Source organism: Canis lupus, chromosome 10 (assembly GCF_048164855.1).
Source record: "Canis lupus baileyi chromosome 10, mCanLup2.hap1, whole genome shotgun sequence".
Taxonomy (NCBI): domain Eukaryota; kingdom Metazoa; phylum Chordata; class Mammalia; order Carnivora; family Canidae; genus Canis; species Canis lupus.
The window spans coordinates 14,043,419-14,066,710 of NC_132847.1; the positions used below are offsets into that span (position 1 = coordinate 14,043,419).

The 23,292-nt window shown below is 46.6% G+C and overlaps 1 protein-coding gene and 2 long non-coding RNA genes across 14 annotated transcripts in view; 1 reads left to right on the forward strand and 2 right to left on the reverse strand.

The window, feature by feature from the left end:
- The window catches only part of LOC140641236 (uncharacterized), a 34,359-nt gene extending 33,768 nt beyond the window's left edge, over nucleotides 1-591 (reverse strand). For all 9 annotated transcript variants that reach the window (XR_012037767.1, XR_012037770.1, XR_012037771.1 and 6 more), the window contains exon 1: nucleotides 439-591. This is a non-coding gene — a long non-coding RNA (uncharacterized lncRNA). The remainder of the gene's footprint in view (nucleotides 1-438) is intronic.
- On the forward strand, nucleotides 71-18,797 carry LOC140641237 (uncharacterized). Its single transcript, XR_012037772.1, has 2 exons — nucleotides 71-1,165; nucleotides 15,988-18,797. It is a non-coding gene; the product is annotated as an uncharacterized lncRNA (long non-coding RNA).
- PPIC (peptidylprolyl isomerase C) lies at nucleotides 10,815-23,056 on the reverse strand. 4 transcript variants are annotated; one of them, XM_072840766.1, is made up of 5 exons: nucleotides 22,902-23,056; nucleotides 17,046-17,159; nucleotides 16,493-16,586; nucleotides 14,014-14,198; nucleotides 10,815-11,499 (listed from the first exon to the last, which is right to left on the reverse strand). In XM_072840766.1, the coding sequence occupies exons 1-5, from the start codon at nucleotides 23,016-23,018 to the stop codon at nucleotides 11,371-11,373; spliced, it is 639 nt and encodes a 212-aa protein (XP_072696867.1). In that variant the 5' UTR covers nucleotides 23,019-23,056; the 3' UTR covers nucleotides 10,815-11,370. The 4 variants fall into 4 exon arrangements, with proteins under 4 accessions (XP_072696867.1, XP_072696868.1, XP_072696865.1 ...); XM_072840767.1 differs by lacking the exon at nucleotides 22,902-23,056 and adding an exon at nucleotides 21,326-21,418; XM_072840764.1 differs by lacking the exon at nucleotides 22,902-23,056 and adding an exon at nucleotides 17,324-17,587.
- Nucleotides 23,057-23,292: the final 236 nt, after the last annotated feature.

A 23,292-nucleotide genomic window follows, 5' to 3' on the forward strand; every position in this document is an offset into this window, starting at 1 on the left:
CATCGGTTCACCTTCTGGGCTGTTGCAGGCGGCCACAGGGAGGTACTTGTCATAGTTGTTGAGGCTGTATAACAGACACAGCATGGACACGGTGGCTAATGAGCACCCAAATTCATTCCTCCCAGCTGGGAGGTCCAGGATAGGGCACCGACACACTTGGTGTCTGATGTGGGGTTCTCTTTCCTATGTCCTCGTGTGGCAGTAAAGGGGCGAGGACTCTCTTTGGAGTCTCTTATAAGGGCACCCAGTCCTTGCCTCCTAAGGGCCCTTACCTCCAAACACCGCCACATTGGGGATTAGGTTTCAATGTATGAATTTGGGGGTGGGTGGTGGAACAGAAAGATTCAGATGGTGGCAGGACCTGCAGAAGCAGCGAGGGTGACAGCTTTGAGTAGTGGCCTCATGACGGCCTACCTGAATATGTGTTCGGTTACTCACCCACTCGTTCAGTGGCGTGCCCGTGAGTTCCCTCGCCACATGAAGGCACTGCGTTTGGCCTCTGAAGAACAGAGACGTAATCGTTGTTTGGGGAGTTCGGGCATTTACTAGAGAGTAATGTTTCTGTTTAACTGAATCAGATAGAATGTTCAGGGAGTAAGGCTGTGCTCGCCAGTCTCCGTACTCCGCTCTGAAGCCGTCCTTTTCATCTGGGCTTTGTTGTGGTTTTCATCCTCGATGATAATTACGGATCTTGAATTCAGCAGCGGAAACCCAGGGAAGAAGCAGACGCTAACGCACAACTGCTATTTCTGCAACATTTTTGTTTTCTGCCCACATGCATGCCTAGTGAAACTCTGGCCTCTGGTCAGGGTGAAGAGGCATTTATTTGTGTGCGAGGGGAAGGAGGGTGCGTTCAAATGTTAAACCCCTGAAGTCTGTGTAATTATCTAGAGAAAAACTTGGTTTTATGTCCTAGGGTAGAGCTGGAAGTCTGACCTCTAAAATGTGAAGCATTTTCTGTCTTCACTCCTCTCCCATCATCAGGCAGAGGGACCTCAGCAGGGTCTCCAGCTTTGATGCTCGATTTATGTAGACACCCCTGTGTACTGAGCTCCTACTGTGTGCCACATATTATTAGACTAGGGTTTTTCAGACCTTATTCCACTATCACCTTACAAACTTCTTATGAACTCTGAAGAAGAAAGTGAAGATCAGAGGGATTATGGTAAGTAGCTAGTAGGACTGCGCCCTCATTTGGGCGCCAAAAGGTATGAGGCTGAATTCTGTCCATAGATTGTCCCCCGAAGGCTCATGACATCTTTATGAGGTTTGTATTCTTACCATTTCACTTTAAAGAGAAAAATGGAGGCTAGGAAGACTGAACAGTTTGACCAAGGCTACCAGGATTTGAGACTTAGACCCCTCAGTTCAGGTTAATCCAGTCCCTCATCAGCTTCCCATTCTGACTCTTCATATTTAGGTGCATTTCTGAACCACATGTGAGTGCCCAGGTGGGAAAGAGCTAGGCTTGTAACAGTTGCTGATGTTTCTGCATGATACTGCAGGTTACGGGGTGCTGCCCCATCCTGCCTGATTCAGCCACGCTCCGTGCTCCCAGCAGCAGCCTCCTCCCAGATCTCTCTGCTTCTTTCTCTACAGTCCATTCTGCACACAAGAGCCAGAGATGTCTTCTTAAAGTGTCCATCAGATTATGTACTTGGTCAAAATCTTCCAGGAGTTTCATTCCCACTTAAAGCTACAACTCCTGCCAGCATCTCCAAGTTCCTTTGCTCTCCTGTTGCTGGTATTCATTGAAGTGGTGACACTAGTGTTTGAGTCCCCAGGACTTGCTAACCTTGGTCCCTCCTTAGGACCTGCTGGTCTCTGCTTGAAATACGCCTTTCTCCCTTGAGAAGATGCTCATTCTCACCTGAAGAGCTTCAACATCACCTCCACAAAGAGCCCCTCTTAGGTCACACCACTTGGCACCATGATTTCTTTTTTTAAGATTTTATTTATTTATGCATGAGAGAGGCAGAGACATAGGGAGAGGGAGACACAGGATCCCCATGGGGAGCCCAATGTGAGAGTAGATCCCAAGACCCCGGGATCACACCCTGAGCCAAAGGCAGATGCTCAACCACCGAGCCACCCAGGCGTCCCTGGCACCATGATTTTTTTTAAATCTTCAGTATTGAAGTAGAGTTGACATATATTAGTTTCCAGCATGCATTATAATGACTCAACGATCCTATACATTACTCAGTGCTCACCATGGTTAGGTGCAGTCATCATCTGCCACCATCCGTCATTACAATATTGTTGACTATATTCCCTGTGCTGTACTTTTCATCTCCAAGACTTATTTTATAACTGGAAGTTTGTACATCTTCATCCTCTTCACTTATTTTGTCCATCTCCCTACCCTCCTCCCCACTGGCAACCACCAATCTGTATCTATGAATCTGCTTGTTTGTTCACTTGTTTTTTGGTTGCACACATAAGTGAAATCATATGGTGTTTGTCTTTCTCTGACTTGTGTATGGCAAACTGTTACTTCATAGCAGTTTTTACCATCTGTAATTCTGTTTGTTTACTGTCTTCCCCCCTCCCCCCGCCCCCTGCACTCCCACCAAGAACATGGACTCTGTGAGAGCAGGAGCATCTTCTGACTTGTTTATCCTCCTCCTCTAGTGTGGGGCCAGGAGTAGATCTCCTGAGATTCTGTGAAGGAGTAGATGGCCAGCACCCTGTGTTCCCAGCACCCACCCAGCTCAAGGCTGGTTCCACAGAGTCGGTGACCTTGAATTAGGATTTGCTAACATCTTTCCAAATTCCCATAATGTTTCATTACATCCTGACTATTCTGAAAACAATAATTTCCTACAGTTTGCTCACTAATTTGATACAGAGTGGTAATGGGTTGGGTAACTACACCCTTGGACGATTTCTTAAACTATCATTCTTAACAAATGATTAATCTAAATCAGTGCTTAGAAGCCATGGTTGTGTGGCACCCTAGGGCAGTGGTTTTTTTGAAGTTTGGACCTGGGACCAGCAGGATCAGCTTCATCCAAGAAATTGTTAGAAATATAATTTCTCAGGTCTTGCCCAGACATACAGAATCAGATTCTCTGAGTGTGGGGCCTGGAGATCTTATAAGCCTTTAGGTGATTCTCATGCACAAGGAAGTTTGAGAACCACAACCCTGGAACATTTCAAATTATTTTCATGTTGCATATTTTTAAAATATTTAAACTTTTTAAAAAACTTTTTAAATTAAAAAAAAAAACCTTAATACTTCTAGAGGGAGCAGACAGAATCAAACATGGTCAAGAGGGCTCCAACAGAAGGCTGGTGATACCTTTAGGACGACAACCCATCAGCATCTCAAGAAAACTAATAAAGTATTTTAAATGTAGTAAAAGATAAGGGCTTTCCCATGAACTTTTATATATCTATTTCATGGCAATTTTTCTTCATTACATCAGGCAACAAAATCTTTCTAAATCCTTGGTATCTTTCTAAACTTGAATCTGAATTTGAATGTGACTTCATGGAACTTACAGAATAATGTGATAGTGGATGGGTAAAAATCCCCCAAAATTGTCATTATGAAGTGTGTTAAATGCTGTGAAGGAAAATGAAGGTGTACTATGCTGTAGGGAAAATACCAAATTTATATTGGAGCAGGGCAGGAATCCTCTCTGAGGAGGTGGCTTTGAACTTGAGACCTAAAGGATGCTGGAGAAATTAGCCAGGCAAAGAATGGGAGGAGGGAGTGTGTTGCAGAGACATCACGAGATTCTAAAGCCCCGAATCAGGAAAAGGCTATCGTCAAGTCTGCACAGAAAACCAGTAAGTGTGGAGGACAGTGAAGGGCCAGATCCCACAGTGCTCCCCTCGGGAGATGGCATTCAAGACTTTGACCCGCAGCCTACATGCAATGGGAAGCCATTGATGGGTTTTACACAGAAGAAATATAATCTATTTTATTATCTTTTATTCAGCTTTATTGAAGTATAATTGACAAAGAATTTTACTTTTGCATTCATTTATTTTTTATTAGTCATGAGACATTTAAAAAAAAATTAGAGCTTTTTTATTATTATTTAAATAATCTCTACACCCATGTGGGACTTGAACTCATGAGTGGGAGATCAAGAATCGCACTCTCCTCCGACTGAGCCAGCCAAGTGCCCCAGGCGTGAGACATTTTAAAGCATGAGTTTTTAAAAAAATCCTTCAGGCAGCTTGCAGACATCAACAAACAATATGCGATTTAGGGTAAGACACATGATATATCACACTTGAGCCAATTTATTTTTAAAAGATCATTGTGGCTGCTTATGGAGAATGCCTGGCCAGGTGCAGGATCTGAAGCAGAGAGACTACTGGGGGTGCCTAGAATAATCTGGGTGAGAGATGACCCTTTCCTGGAAGGTGATAGCAGTGAAGAGGATGAGATGTGGATATTCAAGATGTATTGCACAGCCACCAATGAACTTGGTGATGACTTGGAAGCAGAAGGTAAAAGGAAGGGAGAAAGAAGTCAAGGATGGGTTTTGGGCTTGCACAATGGTTGGATGGTGATGCCATTCATTGACTGGGACTCGGAGTGGGAAGTTGGGACCTGCTATAGATGGAATGTTTGTGTCTCCCACCTAAATTCACATGTTGAGACCTACTGCCCAGGGTGATGATATTTGGAAGTGGGCCTTGAGGAGGTGGTTAGGTCATGAGACCCTTCCCCCTTGTCCACCATGCAAGGATACCATGAAAAAGTGTCAGTCCGTGAGCCAGGAAGAGAGCCCTCATCCGTCCCCAAATCTGCCACCAGCCTCCAAAATGGTGTTTATAAACCACTCAGTCTATGGTACTTTGTTGTAGCAGCCCGAGTGAAAACGGGACCCTCATCCCCAGGGAGCTCCAGGTTTGGGGATAAATCCTTTCCTTCTTGGTCTCTCCTCTAGCCCATACACTGCGACCCTTCCTTTGTGAGTTATGCCTGCAGCAGCGTGAAAGCAAAATGAGGCGCAACACTGACCCACCAGCAGAAGGAAACTCAGCTAGATTCTTCCCGTCGTGGTGACAGAGTTGTGCTGAATTCTCTCACACCTCTCGCACAAAGGTCAGAGGATGCTCTGTAGTCAGGAACCGAGCAGAGCAGAGGGCAAAACCGTGGCGTTGATCACAAAGTACATGGTACTGCTACCAGCCTGAGCTTCCAGGTGGGGCGTACTGTGATCTCACACCCTCTACTCCCTGGCCACCCCGCACGTCCTGCGTCAGGTAGGCCACACGAATCCCCCAACAGATGAGGATTTAAACATGAGAATTTCTAGGGTGGATGACCTGGCTTCCATAGTATTTACGGTTGTGGAGAGTGGGTTCTCATCACCCCTCAGGTCAAATTCAAACTTCTCTGCTCAGGCCTGGGCCTCCACCAGCTGCCAGCCAGCTGGCCATGCTCACAACCAAGGAATGACACCGAAGCCAGCTACCATCCACCACAGAGACTGCTGCCACTTAAATCTTACAGCCACCTGGAACTTTCCTTTTACTGTTTGACACCTACCTCATGTTTGCCAATCTACTTCTACTATACACTTCAAACTTCAACTCAGAAGGTATTTTTTTAAAGGTAACGGTCTCTGAAAAGGAGCAGAAACAGTCAAAAGATGAATGCCAATGTTATACAATCTTCTGAGAGATTTTAAGTACCTCATGGTATAAATGTAGACCTACTGGTTTGGGTTACTAGCTCTGAACGTACTCACTGAGCATCGGTTATGTGTAAAACACCAGGGGTGGATTACAGTGAAGATCTGATCCTTAGAGGAGCCTCCAGTCCAAGAGGAGATGAGAAACATCTGGAAGTAAGCAGTGGGAACCCCAGCTGAAGAAGTTTCCAGTGAAGGCTTGCAGAGAGAGCCCCGTACTGAGTCCTGCAGGGTGACAGGGAACAGGAGCAGCAAGGGAGACTTGCAAGGCAGAGGGAACAGCTTGTATAAGGTTTGGAGGCACTTCAGAAGCTCTGAGATCTTTGTCAGAGGCCTATACTTCCCGGCTGACAGGGATAGATGAAGTCTTGAATTTCTCTGCTCCATGCTGACCAGTTCTCATTCCTCTCCTGACATCCCGTCATATGATGGGTCCTGGTGCCCAGAAGTGGCTCAGAAGGCTGACCTGGTTTGTGTGTGTGTCCAGATTGGAGGAAAAGACTCAAGTTCTCGAATCTGAATAGCAAAGTTTCAGGGCGTACTATTTACCACCTAGGATGGAAGGGGACCAGAATTTTCATGGCACTTTAAATGCCCAGGGTGCTTTGGGAAGAAGTCCTTCCCACCTTCTGAAAAATTGATGGGTGTAGGGACAGATAGCCCCTAATAAAACCGCAGAAGTGGGCAATGGGGGGGGGGGGATATTGGCATGTTGCATCCTCTCCATAACCTCCAAATCTCGACTCTTGAGCATTCTGTTGGAACTAGTGATGGGATGAAATTTCCATGTATCGGTTTTGTGATGCATTTAGTTTTGACTTTAATAGATGGACCTTTTTCTCCCCCTCTTCCAGACAGGGCTCCTGTGATTAGTCACTGTTGTTCTGTGTTAGTGCCAGTTACTTTTCCATCACTCAAGAATATCAGCAACGCCAGCAAATCTCCAAGCAGGTGATGTTATATCACACCTAAAACTTACGCTTGGCCACAATCTTAAGTCCACAAGATGAATTACAGACCTAAGTAAAAGCCGTTATGTACTCAACAGCACAAAAATTTTCCATTACAAATACTGTTTTTACTCTTTCTTAATTTAAAAAAAAAAGATGCCTTAAGGGGGCTTTGAATTTCCAGGCCTTCCAGATCAAAGATTTCTTCAGCTGTCTGAATTATAGGAATGTTGAAAAACAAAAACAAATCCTTTTCCTGCTATAAAATCTTTGCCATGTTTTTGTCTTTATGTAACTCAAAACGGCTGAACTTTTTTTAAAAAAGGAGTTTGGTGAGTTCTGTTCAAAATCTAAAAACTCATCAGAAATGAAGTAGTTAATAATTTTGAAAGTGTCCTAGGAATAAGTTTTACTAAAATGTATCTTATTTGAAGATCCCTAAAATTGCTAAATAGCATTTGGAATAAGACAACTTACGGCTAAGGATACCAAAGTATTTTAAATTGTTTATTAAAGTGATTCAGGACCAAATTTTAATAATTGGGGCATGGTGATGGTGGTAGCCTGTATAATTTTCCTCTGATTTTGCACACGCCCTTGGCTGTGTGTCCTTTTCACAGCATGATTGCCAAAAGAGCAAACTGTTCATTTCAAAAGCTTTTGCAGAAAGCATAGGCTTTTTGTAAAGCAGTAGTTTATAGTTGTGAATTTGCTAATGTTTTTTTTTTTTTTAAGATTTTATTTATTTATTCATGAAGACACAGGGAGAGGCAGAGACACAGGCAGAGGGAGAAGCAGGCTCCATGCAGGGAGCCCGACGTGGGACTCGATCCCGGGACTCCAGGATCAAGCCCTGGGCTGAAGGCAGGCGCTAAACCGCTGAGCCACCCAGGGATCCCTGCTAATACTTTTGATAGGTGTGACCTTCAAGAAACAAACAGCTTTGAGCAGGGGGTGTGTCATCTGGTGTAGTAGACAGCCTGCCGATTTCCTCCCTGTGTGTTCAGTGCTCAGAGTTTCAGCCCTTTGAAAATGAACCCCTTCTTGCTTTGTCACTAGAGAGATGTCATTATGCTCATACTAATAAAAAAATACAACCCACTGTACTGTACGAAAGTACATGTCCCCACGCACAGAGGAAGCAGGGGCTCATGTGCTTGCCCTCTGACGTGGAAACTTACAGCACTTTCTGTGTCTAACGCATATTTGTTTCCAATTTCCTCCCGTGTTACCTTAAAAATGTTTTTTAAATACATTTTTTTCCCAATGATTAAAAACAAATGCCCCTTAGGGGATAATTGGAAGATCAAAAAAAGCAAAAAATATAAACTCAAGAGTTTAAAAATCTCACCATTTGCGTTTGCTTCATGACAATTCATATTTTGTTGCATTTGCTTTGTGAGAGTGTATTTACACACTTGACATCATGCTGCACACAGAATCCTACCATTTTTCTTGAAAGTGACCATTTTATCATGTTGTTCTAAATTTTCTATCATTCATCTTAATGAACGCATGGTATTCTATTATGGGATGTATGACATAACCATATTGGGACATTCAGGTTGCTTCCAATATTTTGCTAGAATAAAGAATTCTGCAATTCACATTTTTTTAAGTAAACTCTACCCCCAACATGGAGCTGAAATTCATGATCCCAAGATCAAGAGTCACATGCTTTACCAACCAAGCCAGCCTGGTACCTCTGCAAATTCACATCTTTTTACACAAAGCTTTTCGATATTGCTCCATTAGACAAAGATTTTAGGTTCTAAGTCACAAGCATTCTATTTTTCCTGGCTGAAGCAAAAAAAAAAAAAGAAGAAGAAGAAGAAGAGAAAAGAAAAGAAAGAAGAAGAAGAAAGAAGAAGAAGAAGAAAAGAAGAGGAAGAAGAAGAAGAAAGAAGAAGAAGAAGAAGAAGAAGAAGAAGAAGAAGAAGAAGAAGAAGAAGAAAGAAAAGAAAAAAGAAGAGAAAAGAAGAAGAAAGAAGAAGAAAAAAGAAAAGAAGAAGAAGAAAGAAAGAAAAAGTATTAGCTTGCAGAGCCAAAGATCTAAGGGTAGAGATGGGCTTCAGGCATGGCTGGACTCAGGGGCTGATTGGTGTCTTCAGGAATACCTCTTTGTTTCCGGATCAGCTTCCCTTTGTGCCAATTTCATTCTTGGCCTTGCTCCTGAGAGATAGCAGCTCTGTCCCAATATCTCCATTGGAAGTCCCACAGTTGAGACTCACCACCATGACTCAGGTCAAATATCTCTTCCTGAGCCAGTCACCAGGCCCAGGACAAAGGAATGCCCCAGTTAGCCTTTCAGACATTCCTGCTCCCTCTTTCTCACTCCTCTACCACCCTTGCTCTGCATATCTGGACTCTGATCTTTATTGAAACTACCAGCCCATCACCAGGGCCACTGTTCTCACACACTCTTCCCTCCACGTCACCGTGGCTTGCTGCCCTCACTTCCTTCAGCCTACACTCAGGACTTCCCAGACCACCTCTTGACTCTCATCTCTCTGTGCTGTTTCTCTTCAGAGACTTCTTACTACCTGATGTCCTATTATATATTTATGCGGTATATGTTCCTATTATTTGTTTTCTTTCATGGGAACCATGAGCTGCCACTGTTAGCAGCTCTACGCGGCCCTCGATAAATAATTATCAGGTGAGCTAATAAATGAGTTTGTCAGGCCATATACTAACCCATCTGTAGAGTCAGCCTACTCCACCGATACGAAATGCTTGGGGGAACGCTCTGACTCCCCAAAGAAAATAGGTGGCCCTCTCCAAGCCACGGGGACTGGATGCTGGACTGACCAGCGATGCCCATGACAGTCTGATGTCACTTTCCGGAGCAAAGTCACAGGAGCAGGACTTTAAAGGATGTGAATGTTTTGAGTTTCTTGATTTGTATACTAGTTCCCCTATAAAAATCCTCCTTGCAGCAGACTGAGCAACCTTCCTTAAATGCAGACCATGGCCTGCCCTTCCCCAGCTTAACGCTGATAGCCCCCCATGTGCTGGGCATGGGGAAGAACTCCACCCCAGCCCCCAGGCGCAGAACAGTCCTCTCAGCCCCTGGGCCTTCCAGACACTAGCACACGCCGGAACCTGCTCCTTCCCACTTGAGGACCCTCATCACTGGGGCCTCCCTGTCTGCCAGGAAGGCCCGCCGTGCTGCCCCACTGCTGCCCTGCCCTGGCCACCAGCGTCCCCTCCTGGCCGCTCCAGCTCACATGTGTGGGACCTCGCGCCATCAGTGCGCTCTTTGCTACCTTATTCTGTCTCTGCTCCAGAATGAGGTCCCCTTCTCACCGCCCCTTACCATACTCCAAAACTCAAAACTACTACCTGGTATATCAAAGGCTGTCAGTAAATTTCTGTTAACAAAAAAAAAAAAAAAAATTGTTTACCAAGAAGGTTGTAGTGATTAACAGAATGCTCATTACATTTCATCTCCTGTTGAAACAGTTTTCTTAGAATACAGCTCAAGAGATGGAATTTTTTAAAAGATTATTTATTTGAGAGAGTGAATGAGCAAGAGAAGTAGAGAGCATGAGTGGGGGCGCAGAAGAAGCAAACCAGCCCCCCCTTCTCTCCCAGCAGGGAGCCTGATGTGGGGCTTGAGCCCAGGATCCTGGGATCATGACCTGAGCAGACACTCACTCAGCAGACTGAGCCACCCAGGAGTCCCCATGGAGATGTAATTTTTTTTAAATGTCATTCTCAAAATTTATTGACTTATTATTTCTTCTTTTTATATTGATGAGATGGATTTAGATGGAACTCTGGGGGTCCTTACTGCACGGGTCCTAGAGAAGCAGGTATCACTCCAAGTTGAACAGAGAGCAGGTGCTCTGTTACAACGTGGCCCCCGCAGGATTCTACTTTCCCATCTAGTTTAAGTACAGTCTGAATCTTCATGCTTCCTTGTGTAGGAGGGAAAAAAAGATGTCCTTTTGTTGCAACTCGACTCAAGGAAACTTTGTAAAAATGTTACAGTGAGTAAGAATTAGTGAATTACTCCACTCAGGTATTTGGGATGTGGTTAGGCATTATTTCTGTTCATTCCTGTCCCTAATTATCCAGTTGTGTTAGCATTTTGATTTACAGAACGCTCTCTAGCCTATTCATTGTTAACATTAGAGTCTGCATATTTTTGTACATGAATTTTTAAAAGCACTTAAAAAAAAGACTTGCAAAACAGTTGACCTATATAAAAAGCATTTAATATAGAGGACACAAGAGCACCTTTTATCAGGTAAAAGTCCCTATGACATATATCAGATTATACTCATCAAATCTCTCTTTAACTGCAAAGAATTTCTGTTTGAATACAAAAAAACAAACTTCACACCGCATCTTCTTCAGACAAATCTTCAGTGTCGTTCACTGTGGGGATCACAATTAATTCAGCAAAATAATGAATGATTGTGTTCAAAAGGAAACAGAAGATACAAAGTTTTCTAATTTAAAAATAGCACCATTGGAGGAAGAGGATAGGTCTTGTAAGTGCCAAGTCCTTAAACAAGTGATTTACCACAATTTATGTAAACTAAACACTGAGTGGTTGATGTTTGGAACTTTCCTGTGATCTAGGGTGAGACACAGAAGTGAAAAAACAAAGCAAAACAGTAACTTTGGAGAATCAAAAGACACACATGGGTGCAAGCTCGTGTGCACGCACACACATGCATGCACACATACACACACACACACACAAATCCCTGCCAGAGTGTCTTCCTTGTTTTCTGCCTGTTTTATCACCAGTCAGCGACCTCAACCACAAAAGGAGTCTTCACGTCTATCTTGCCACTGTTGACGATGGAGCAGTCAGTGAGCGGACGGTCGTGCCCATCGGTTGCCTGAAGTTCTATGGAGTGGACCACAGTCTGGTGAGAGAAGAGCAGACCCCTGGTTCACTTCTCACCAGCAACTATGGCGATCAAAGGTGAAATCAATGGCCAGTCTGAAAGCCCAAGTGGGAAACCAGGTTTGTTTGTTTTTGGCATGATACCAAAGTCATGCAAACCAACTATGGAAAACTTAAAATATTCAGGAAATTTATATATTACAGAATAAGATTATCCACTACCTTGCTACTGAAAGAACGTTCTTTTAATTAGCATATTTAAAAAATAACTTGATATTTTCATAAACACACAGCTCTAATAAAATGTATTCTTACCCACTTTATATCCCAATGTAAGAGTTAACATGGACTATGAGTCAGTTTCAACTCTAAGGACCTGGGTCAGAACGCAGATTTTGAAGTAGAGCTTGTTCTGGGTTTGCCCATTTTAAAGCTGACCCAAGCTGGGTGCCTGGGTAGCTCAGTGGTTGAGCATCTGTCTTCAGCTCAGGTTGTGATCCCAGGATTCTGGGATCGAGTCCCACATCAGACTCTCTATACTCTGCCTCTCTGTGTCTCTCATGAATAAATAAATAAATTCCAATAAATAAATAAAGTTGACCCAAGCCATTAACCTAGAGGTGGAATTAGCGACTCTAACCCCCCAGTGGTACGAAGGCCCTTTCTCTCCCTGGAAGGCTGCACAAGCCCATGTACCCCTTGTGCTTCACACTGAAGGAGGGAAGACTGGTCCAGGACTAGGAATGTTGACTTCAGATGGGTTTCCCAAACGGGGTTGAGACAAAAATAGCTACTAAGCATCTCATTGCCTTCACAGTGCCAGCCAAGTCAATCCTTGGCCTAACGCAGTGGCGACCCATTTGATTACCTGTGGAACATTTTTAAAAATGCTTTTTTATAGTTAAGATTGAAATTTCTATGTATATTTTCCCACAGTTTTTAAAAATGCTGATTTGTGGGCCTACCTCTGGAGGTTCTGACTCTAGAAGTCTGAGGTGAGCTCAAGAAAACTGTAGCACTTACAAAGCAACCCAGATGATCTCTGAGTTGGAATTCAGGAGATTCTGGAAATTCCTTGAAATGCTTTGATTTTTTTTTTTTTAAGATTTATTTATTTATTCATGAGAGACACACAGAGAGAGGCAGAGACACAGGCAGAGGGAGAAGCAGGCTCCCTGAGGGGAGCCTGGTGAGGGACTTGATCCTGGGGATGACTACCTGAGCCAAAGGCAGACAACCACTGAGCCACCCAGGAGCCCTGAAATGCTTTAAAACACACACACACCGACCTTTTTTTTTTTTCCTCCTGGAGAGAAAGTCTATAGTTTTCATTAATTTCTCAAAGAAGTCTATGACTCATAAAATGTTAAGGACTGTTCTCTGAGACCAGACAGCAGGTCCCCTAGGACACACCCCAGTGGGTAGAAGGAAGTTGGTAGAGTCAGGGCACTAAGACAGAAGATCTAGAGAGCAAGAAAAAAAAGCCACGACCAGAAGAAGAAAACACATCACTCGCACTCTTCATTTCTCTTACAAGTTAGCACAACGTATTAAAAAACGCTCATTGCATGAATGTTTGAACCTGTTTACAAACTTCTTAAAATCCGGTTAGGCCCACTGGTCAAAATCACAGCCTGGTGGAACGCACACACCCTCACGTTTAGCTCCTTTCGAGAGCATCGGTCCTTCAGAGACTTGAGGAGCGCGGGAGTGTTTCTTTGGGTTATGAATTGGACCCCTGTGATAGTCCTTGAGACATACCTGCAGGAATCTGAACTCCCTCTGGTAATTTTGGTTGCTCTACTGACTGCATCTTTGAAGGTGACTTGTTTCTGTACTGAACCATGTGGTGCTCAAGGGTTTTTTTTTTAATATTTTATTTTTAATCATGGTAAGAAACCCATAACATAAAATGTACCACCTTATCTCTTCCTGAGTGTGCAGTGCTGTAGTCTTAAGTATATTCCCATTATTGTGCAACTCATCTGCAGAATTTTTATCTTGCAAAACTGCAACTCTGTACCCACTGAACACCAACTCCCCATTTCTTCCTCTCCACCAGGCCCCGGCAACCACCATTCTATTTCATTTTACATGCATCTGGATGTATCTGGATACCTTTTATAAGTGGAATCGTACAGTCTTTTGGGACTAGCTCATTTTACTCAACATAGTCAAGGTTCATCCATGTTGTAGCACATGACAGGATTTCCTTCCTTTACAATGTGGAATAATAATGTACGATAAGCACATATGGGGCCCGGGTTTTATATGGTTACATTAAAAAAGAGTTTTTATTTATATCCAGTAATGAGATATAAATGACGCGCTCAGTTTTTTGGTGTCAGGTCTCCATCTTCTGCCTCAGTGCTCCTCAGGTTTAAAATATCATACACAATTCACTTCTGAAGAGCCCAGTTGGCCTATAATGATGGATCTCTAACCCACACATTTTAAGAGAAAGATAAATCACTAAAAGGACTCTCACTTTATATAAAGCTTTAAATGAGAAATAATGAACGTATCACATTACCATTCCATCAAGGACTTTTCCAAATACCACATGTTTGCCATCCAACCAAGTGGGCTTGGTCAAGGTGATAAAGAACTGAGAGCCGTTGGTGTCAGGCCCAGCGTTGGCCATGCTGACCCAACCAATGCCATAATGCTTCAGTTTGAAGTTTTCATCTGGAAACGTCTCACCATAAATGCTTATACCTGGGTGAGACACAATGGAAAACAAAAAAAGAGGAGTTATCACCAGATGTTATATGAAAGTAAATTCTTCTAAGGGAGCCATAAGGTTTTAATAGAATTGGTTAACAGAACCCTCTAGGAGCTGGGCATGGGGACAAAATGGTCAAGCATAAGGAGAAAGAGAAGAAGTGGTAAAATTCACTCCTTTGGGAAGCAGGGCACCAGAGACTTGGATAAACACACAAAAGCCTTAAAGATGGCCTGTCCTCTGGCCTCAAAACAAGACTCCAACCCCGACCAAGCAAGTCAATGATTTCACTGGGAAATAAGAAGGAAGCAAAGGGCAAGATGACATCAAAAAGTCACGTGGAAAGGTGGATGAGCCATCTTACTGGCTCCATGTCTGTCCTGGGTTTCAGGTCACTCCTCCCTAAGCACCCAACCCTGGTGCCATCAGTACTCAATGAAGACTGTTAGCTAATCCTCATTACCCTACAGAACAGGTATTCTCAATTGCATTTTAAATGAGGAAATAGCAGTGACAGAGCTTGGACACTGCACAGCAGAACGCTAAAGACACGTGCCTTTCTGACACTAAAACTGCAGCTCTTTCCTGAGCCAGCATTCAAGCAAGGAAGGTCAGCCTGGACCTCATTCAGCACGACAACTTCCAGGCTCATCGGGTAGAGAGGGGGATGGCAACTGGAGCACCCGAGTGATCCGACCTTGAGCAGAAGAGCTGAACACGAGCATGGACTGGAGTTCCAGCACAGCATCAAGCAGAGCAGATCACATTTTCCCCATAAAACCAGAGCACAGACCATCAGAGGTATCTACTCCCTCTAACACCCTTAATACGTGTCATGGTGCCAAGCTGGCAATCCTCACTCAGTTGGACAGACCAGAAGTGGGTATCAATTTAGAGATGATTGGTAGGCGACAGATGAGGTGACCTAGAAGGAACACTCTGCTCACAAAGAGGTCTGGTCTGGATTTAAGTGATCCAAAAGGTCCTACCTCCAAAACTCAGAGAATTTTAACTCAAGACATGTGTGCACACAATTGAACATATGTGTGCGCGCACACACACACAGCAGGAAAGGCAAAGAGAGAAAAGCCAGAAGAGAGGACACAGTAAAGCTCAGTCACTGTTCCTGTCGGGCACCAGGGCTGCAGAGTGGGATTCCAGTCTCAAGGGCACTGCTACTCAAGCTGCAGGCTTTTCCACCTGCGACCCAGCTCTATGGCAGTGGGGGAGGAAGGATTGCTTTCCTGGGCATCCTCCCCAACCCCACTGACCCAAGTAACCTGAACATGTTTCTCTGCTCCATTCTCCATCCCCATCCCCTGCAGCATTTTTGCAAGGACTAAAAATAATTTTCCTGAAGGCCCTGGCAGATCTAAGTCTTTAATGGTAGCCATTTTGTTATAAATAAGTCATGGCAATAAACATAAAATTAGCAGTAATGCCTGAAAACGGGCCTACGAGTTTCTTTAAAAAGTTAACAAGTTAAATGCATGAGAACGAGTATTTGCTGAATTAAAAATCTTAAACCTGAAGTAAACTGAAATTCTAGTGTAGTGAGAGACATTGTGTGTGTTCAGGAAAAGAAGTCACTAGAGTTCCGAGGGAAAACAGTCCAGAGAGGTGGGTGTGTGCCCCCAACGAGGAACAATAAGCTCAGGAGTTTTTTGACATTCCATAAATTTAATTATTTGTGCTTCACAGAACTCTAGCTTTGCTTATAAAAATGTATCATTTTGACAACTCATGATTACTTATTATTATTATTATTATTATTATTATTAGGAAAGCTGACCAGAAGAATGGAAGAATTTGGAACAAAAGGGATAAATCCACCCGCAAGCCTGCCACCTCAACTCGAGTCTCGCCTGCGGGGAATGCTGCCCCCAGCCCTCCGCCGCCACATCCAAGGCCCTAGCTGGCTGCCGCCCCGGTGTGCGCACACTTCCACATCCTCCCTTTCCTTCTGGGGACGGGCATCTTTCTCTTCTGCTGCCCACCCGGAGCCTAGCAGTTTAATAACTGCTGAACAGTCTCCTGCAGGAATGTATCTCCACTGTGGAAAGGTAACGAGCAAAGCAATTTGGTTTCAAGTTGGAAGGCCATGAGCATTCGTCCCTGTGACTAGATTTTGGGTGATGAGCCCCCCTTCCTGAACCCTGTCCTTCTGAAGAATTCGTTTGGGGGTCCCGAGGAATTTGTTTCTTACATCTGGGAATTCAATTCAGGGACTTGATCTTGGGTTTTGGTTTGGCGAGCAGGAAAGGAGAAATAGAAAAGGCATTGTTACCGCCGGTGCCGTCTCCACTGGTGATGTCTCCTCCTTGAATCATGAAATCTTTGATGACACGATGAAATCTGCTTCCCTTATAGCTGTATCCTTTCTAAAGAGATTATGGCAATTGAATATATGAGTAGAGAGAACCCATACTGCAAGATGAACCCCAGTATTAATCTGGACGTGACAAATGAGAAAATGACACGGACTAGCTACAGAATTAGTAAATCCTCTGCAAGGATTTACTGGTAGAAATGCATCACTGACGGACCCCAAATAAAGAAAGAAGTCAACCACGGAAGAAGAGCAGTACTTCCATGTGAATGGAAGTGAAATGAGAGCAATCTGTATTTTCACATGCTGTTGGTTCCTCTCAATTTCTAGAACCCCAAGGACACTGAGCGACCAAAGAGCGAAATTTTGTAGGAAAATAAAATATTGTAAGATGTCTCGGGCTCATCGGACCTGCTAAATCAACACTTATTTTCCCAGAAGACATCTTTCCATGGGGCTTACACAAAGGAAGACTCCCTTTTGTGCTAAGGGATCGAAAACTGAGACATACCTCCCCTGTTGCCAGAGCGACAAAATTTTCCACGGTCTTAGGCACAACCTTTCCAAAGAGGCCAATCACAATTCTGCCAACATCTTTGTCTCCGATCCTCACATCGAAGAAGACCTGCGAGTGGGTGAATGGCAGAGCAGAGGGTTACGGCGGGGAGCGCCACGACCACAGGGGAAGTGAAAGGTAAAATCTGAGAATGCATTCGGGGTGAAAGCCCTGTGCACCCGCCCCAGCAGCTTATAAAGGAGCTCGAAATCCATCATGTGGGTGCTTTCCACCTGTAAAAATGCTCGTTCCACAAACATATAGTTGGCACCTCCTCTGGGCCAGGCACCGGGTTTGAAGTTTGACCCGGCATGGCATGCCGGAAGCAGCCAGTGAGGCCTCTGCAAACTCCAGGACCCCGGCACGGCCCCCCGGGGCACTGCGGCTACCTCCCGGTTGCCAGCTTTGCGCTCCTCTGAAAGGTGATGCTCTGGATCCTGGCGGCAGAGAACCACTGCTGAGGCAAGAAGTACTTTCACCATCCAGATTTTTTTTGGGGGGGGGGGGGGAGGACTTCAAACAGTGTCCAGTTCCCAGGGCACTCTCCGTAGACCTCTGCTGTCAAGGGAACTCAAGACATCAAGAGGCACAGCGAGTCCTCCGAAAGGCCTGCCCCTCACTTCGGAGCCCTGGAAGGCACCAGGTCCCCAGCCTGGTGCAGACCCCCGACAAAGCCATTTACCCTGCAACCTCAGATGCCCCACTCAGCCCTCATGCTCCCCAAAGTCATACGGGGATACTGTGTTATTCTCCCTGCGGCACATTTTAGAATAGATGAAAGAAGACACGTACCCAGAAGTGAGTGGGGGTCACTTTTTGTGCAGATGAACCTCACAAGTTTGCTTGAACTATTTTTTTCAAAAAACTGTTTCATCCAAAACGAAATTTATCTACGTCTTGCTTCACCAATCACCATGTTAGGATGAGTAGAATGCTTGAAAAGGCTACGGAGTCGAAGGGCATTCTTTAGCGAGTTTAGATTATAGGAACCAATTTACTATTTGAAAGGGGGGGAAAAAGACATTCAAGAGATGACTTTAAAAAATATAAGAAGGGTTGTCAAAGAAAAAAGATGTCTTACAGTTGAGAAAAATCATGAAGTAAAGACTGTCAAGCTTTAGTTCAAGACAAGAGCTTCTGCCAATACATCAGCACGTCTGTCATGGGGTGATGTGATATTTAGTGTTCCATGTGGCATTTTAGAATTTTCACATGGCCACAGCAACCAAAATTGGATTATTATTTATACGGCAGAACTTTACAGAATGCATAGAAGACTGTGCCCTTGAGATGAGCAGGGTGCTTGAGGAGAACAACAGCATGGCTCGGGGACAGGAAGCAGCAGGAACAAACCAGGAGCCTGGTGGCGCAGAGCTGGTGTCACAGAGAAGCAGTTTCTCCAAAGGGATTCCCAAGCCAAGGAGTGAATTCAGTAACAGGCAAAAGGGAAGCAGCACCAGGAGAAGAATCAAGGACAGAATCTTAAAGGAACACCATGCAAGACACTAGAAAAGCCTGCCAGACTTTGAAAATACAGATGAGAAAATAAAGCCGGTGTGTGTTTAGACAGCAAGGAGCATGTAAAGCGTGGGAGAGTAGCAGGAGAAGAGGAAGAAAAGGAGCCTGTTATCCCACAAAACTCTTCAATAAAAATCTGCCTTGCTGACATGCAGCCTAGTGCACATACTAATATGGCTTTTTTCCAAAGTGCAGTGTCCTTCCACTTCATGACTGACAACAAGAAAATACAGCAGACTTTTCCCGACTCCATCGGAAATGATAAAAATCAAAGCTTCCACAGACTACAGGTACACAAGAACACTGCATCCCCGGGCCTGGAGGGATGCTAAGGGTGAGGAAAAGCTTCTGGGGGGAGGTGTGATGCAAAGCAGGCCTGCAGGGAGGGGAGTGGCCTCCAGGGACAAGAATGGGAATAAGCCCCCACCTCCCACCCACCCCCACCCCCACCACCCCCAGTGATTCACCAAGGATTCCCACCAAGGAGAGTGAAAGCCAACACTGCAGTCCGCAGCTGCAGCTGACTGGGCTGTGATTTGTCCTGCGTATGGCTCTCTCAGTCCAGGCAGGGAACCCCCTAAGGGGTAGAAATGGTGTTCTGAGATCCCCAGTGCCTGGCACTGCTTGGGCTCAAGCAGGTACTCAAAAAATGGTGAGTGGTTCAATGCGAAGTGATGCTACATGAGGACCAGGGCACACACCCCTGGACAGATGAAACGTCATGGTCAGGGGTGATGATTATCTGTGGGGATCAGGGTGGGCTTCCTGGCAGAGGTGGTCAGGGGATTCCACACTGCACTTCAGGAGCAAGCTGAGTCATTTCTCTTTTCCCTTGAGGGCTGCCTTTCGAAGTCATTTGAAAATTATGTGTTACTGGAGGTAGGGAGAAGAGAGAAGAGGAAACAGGCACTCACACAGCCTGATCCTAACCCCTATAAGTTTAATCCTGCTTCCATTTCCAGAGCAGCTAGGGCAGACACCAACCAAATACGTGAGCAAACTGTTCCCCACCCCCCAAGCCCCCCAGCCCTCCCAGGCCCCCCCTACCCCACCACTAACTGGCTGGGGGACCTTGGGCGAGTTAATTCAGCTCTAAGCTCCTGTTCCTCATCTGTTCGACAGATGACCCTTCCTTTCAGGGCTGCAGTTTCACGGGAGCATTAACAAGGTAACATAAACAACAGTAACAAATGACCTCTTAAATCACGGCTAAGCACTTTACCTGCTTTATCACATCTAATATGCAAAAACATTCCTAGGTAGATATTATCACTGTCTCCACTTACAGAGGATGAAATGGAACTTCACACATTAATCACTGCCCAGGGGCACCAGGCTGTAGCCACATGGCCACTCCATGCTGTAGAAAGTGCCAGCAAGTTGGGCCCTGAGTGCAGCTGGAAAGGTGCACTCCCAGCACTCCCAGTCACGGTGCCTGACCTTGCACAGGACCCATGGCATGTGCTGACAAGCGCAGGGCTGCGAACAGCGGGTGGATCTGGAGACCAGTGAGCCAGAGCATGGACCTGAGTCTCCTTGGGCGGGGCCCCGCAGGCAGCTGAGGTGGGAGCCGCTGAGCGCCGCTGAAGCCCCATGGGGGACCGCCCAGCACACCTCTCTTAGTACAGAGTCCTATTTTTAAATGAAATGAGAGGAAAAAGAAAGGACGATGGGGAAAACATTAGGGCAATGGCCAGTTTATCTACTTTTCCGAACTCAAGAGAAATAATTGTTGAAATCTCTATTTTCCTGTAGATTTAGTTCTTTTAATAAGTCCACTGAAAAAGTCCTTCAACAGGGTCAAATCTGCAGAAGACTTGTCTACACAGTGAGCTTTTAGAACTTGAGAAATTTGTAGCAAAGGAACAGAGACACATTACTGAGAATAGAGTGCAGGAAAACTTAAGTGACAGCACCCTAGCCTAGGAGCAGAGATGTTCCACCCTTCCCCTCCTGCAACCACCAGCTTCTTCCCCTCTTGCACCCCCTTCTAGATGTTCCCAGCCAGGGCTACACACAGATCCACACAGATGGTGATGGACTTGATCTGGGGTGGGTCTCTGCACTGGGAGGTTTAAAAGCTTCCCTGGTGATATCTGTTCTCAGGTATCTCAGGGGATATATTCACACTTAGAAATTATTCATGTTCATCTGAAATTCACACCTACCCGGGAATCTTCTGTTTTATCTGGCAATTCTACTTTGTTTCCCCCACCCCCATCTAAAACGTCAGCAAGTCCTGTTACACTATTTCACATCCTCCCCCCACCCCCTTCCACACACACGATTCCCCGTTTCCAAAGTTACCACTCAAATCCAGGCCACCACCATCTGGACTCTAACATGCAGCCTGAACGCTCTAACTGCCCTTAGACTAAGACCTGGAATTCCAAGATTAACCTTCTCAAAACCCACTTCTAACTGGGGCCTTCAAGGCCCTCCACGATTTTGCTGCTGATCACCCTTCCAGTCTTACCTCAAGATGCTCCCCTCTCTCCCCTGGGCCAGAGCCTGTCCCCTCTCTACCCTCTGAACTCTCCTGGCTTTCCTGGCCAGAGGCCTTTGCACCTGCAGCTCCCTTCCCTTCCAAGTGTTTGCCAGACTGGTTTTTCTTACCTCCAGGTGTTTTTAAATTGTCACCCAGTCTATAGAAGGGTTTACAGTAGTCTCCGCCCCCTCGCCCATGGTTTCCATTTTCCCAAGGTTCAGTTATTCACCTCAACCGCATTCCAGAAGTAGATGGTTCTCCTTTGGAGCTGCAAGCTGCGGTCAGGAAATGAGTAGGAGCCTAACATCTGCCTACACAGTCACCTCCCTTCATCTTATCAGGCGCTTTATCATTTCCCATCCTCACAAGAAGAAAGATGAGCACAATAAGGCATTTGGAAAAAGACAACATTCACATAACTTCTCACACTATATTGTTATCATTATTCTAGTTTATTATCAGTTAGGGTTGTTCATCTCCTACTGTGCCTAATTATTAAATTAAACTTTCTGATAGGTATGTACGTATAGGGAAAAGTGTAGTATAGGGGTTTCCTACTATCCTGGTTTCAGAATTCGAAGGGGGTTTTGGAGCTTATACCCTGCAGACAGGAGGGGACTAGTATGTTTTATCATTTTATGAATTTTATGCTTATGATTGTATATTGAAAGACCCAAATTGTATCTGCAGACTGAAAGAATCCCCCTCCCCACCCATTCAGCTCCGTGGCCTTGGACAAGCCATTTCTCAATTTCTCAAGCCCAAAATATCAAGGGGCTGGGAGTAGACTCAGTGTTCCAAACAATGGGCCTAAGTTTCTCCCTGACACACACATACACCTGCAGCATGGTATGGCCTTTCCGTTCATTCTTTGGCTACATCACATGTTGGGGGGACCTTCCCCTCCACAAGCCTCCCCCCCCATGTCAGGTGAGGTCTGTGGTAAGAAGATGTAAGCACTCTACTTCTGGTTCAACAGTATCATTCCCGCTGGCAAACTTCGGAGGACGTATTATCAAAACAACTTGCAGCTGCTCCTCCTTCCAGATTCCAAGACCCTGCTGCCAGGGGGTTTTTCTAGAAGTGGTGATTAGGGGCACCCAATCATTCCCCCCCACCCTTCCTTCCTCCCTGGCTCTGTCTCTCTCCACACCCTCCCATTATCTTCTAACCTGAGTAACACGCAGGAAAAAGCACCGAAGGTGGAAGGTGGAGAGACGTAGTCCAAGGCCGATGTCCCACCCGCCTGGCCTTCCCTACGGGGATGGAAAGCCTGGTGGGCCTAGCACCTTCCCAGGCTCCGGTCCGTCTCCGAGCATCCGAGGCACCCCGCCTCCCGCTGCCAGCGCACGACCCCCCCTCCCCCCCGCTGCCAGCGCACACCCCCCCCCACCCCGCTGCCAGCGCACCGCCCCCCCCCCCGCCGCTGCCAGCGCGCACCCGCCCCCCCCGCCGCCGCAGGGCTCGCGAAGCCCACCGGCTGCCCCAGGACAGAGGCGGGACCCGGACTCCCCGCGGCGGGTGGCGGCGGCGCCCCCTGCACCCCCGCGGCTCCGAGCGAGTCTCTTCCGCGCCCCCCCCTCCCGCTTCTATTCCCGAGTCCTCGCCACGCCGCCGAAGGAAGTACTCGGGCCGCCTCCTTCCTGGAGAAACAGCCCGCAGGCTCCGGAAGCTCCCCCCCCCCCCCCCGCTGTCACGTCGGACCCCCGCCCGAGACGAAGTTCCAAGGGCCCAGCGCGCTCCCCCAGGCCTCCCCGGGCAGCGCCCCCGCCCCCGGCCCCGGCCCCCGGCCGCCCACCAGGCACCTTGGCGGTCACGGTGGGGCCTCGCCTGCTGACGCCCGAGGCCCCCGCGGCAGGCGCGAGCGCGCCGAGCCCCACGCAGAGCGCCAGAGGCAGCAGCAGCCGGCGACCCGGGCCCATGGCGAGCGGCGGCGGCGGCGGCGGCGGGGGGGCGGGGGCTCGGCTGCCACCGCGGCCTCCGGGACCGTGCGCGGGACTCCGGCGCCGCCGCGCCTGCGCGCTCCCGGCGTGGCGTGGGGTGGGGGTGGGGGTGAGGGTGCGGGGAGGGGTGGGGCGGTCCGGCGGCCCGGAACCGGGGCGCGCTCCGCCCACGCTCAGCCCAGCGGCCCGCGGAGGGCGCGGCCCGGGCCGACCGCCGCTGCCGAGGCCGAGCCGGGGCCGGGGCCGGGGCCGG

Bases quoted from the DNA above. Each gene is read 5' to 3' on its own strand.
- PPIC (XM_072840764.1), bottom strand. From the start codon at position 17,572: ATGGTGAAAGTACTTCTTGCCTCAGCAGTGGTTCTCTGCCGCCAGGAT. The intron at 16,587-17,045 runs GTATGTCTCAGT...TAATCTCTTTAG, and splicing joins TCGCTCTGGCAACAGGGGAG to AAAGGATACAGCTATAAGGG. The intron at 11,500-14,013 runs GTAATGTGATAC...TTCTCTCACCAG, and splicing joins GAAAAGTCCTTGATGGAATG to ACTGTGGTCCACTCCATAGA.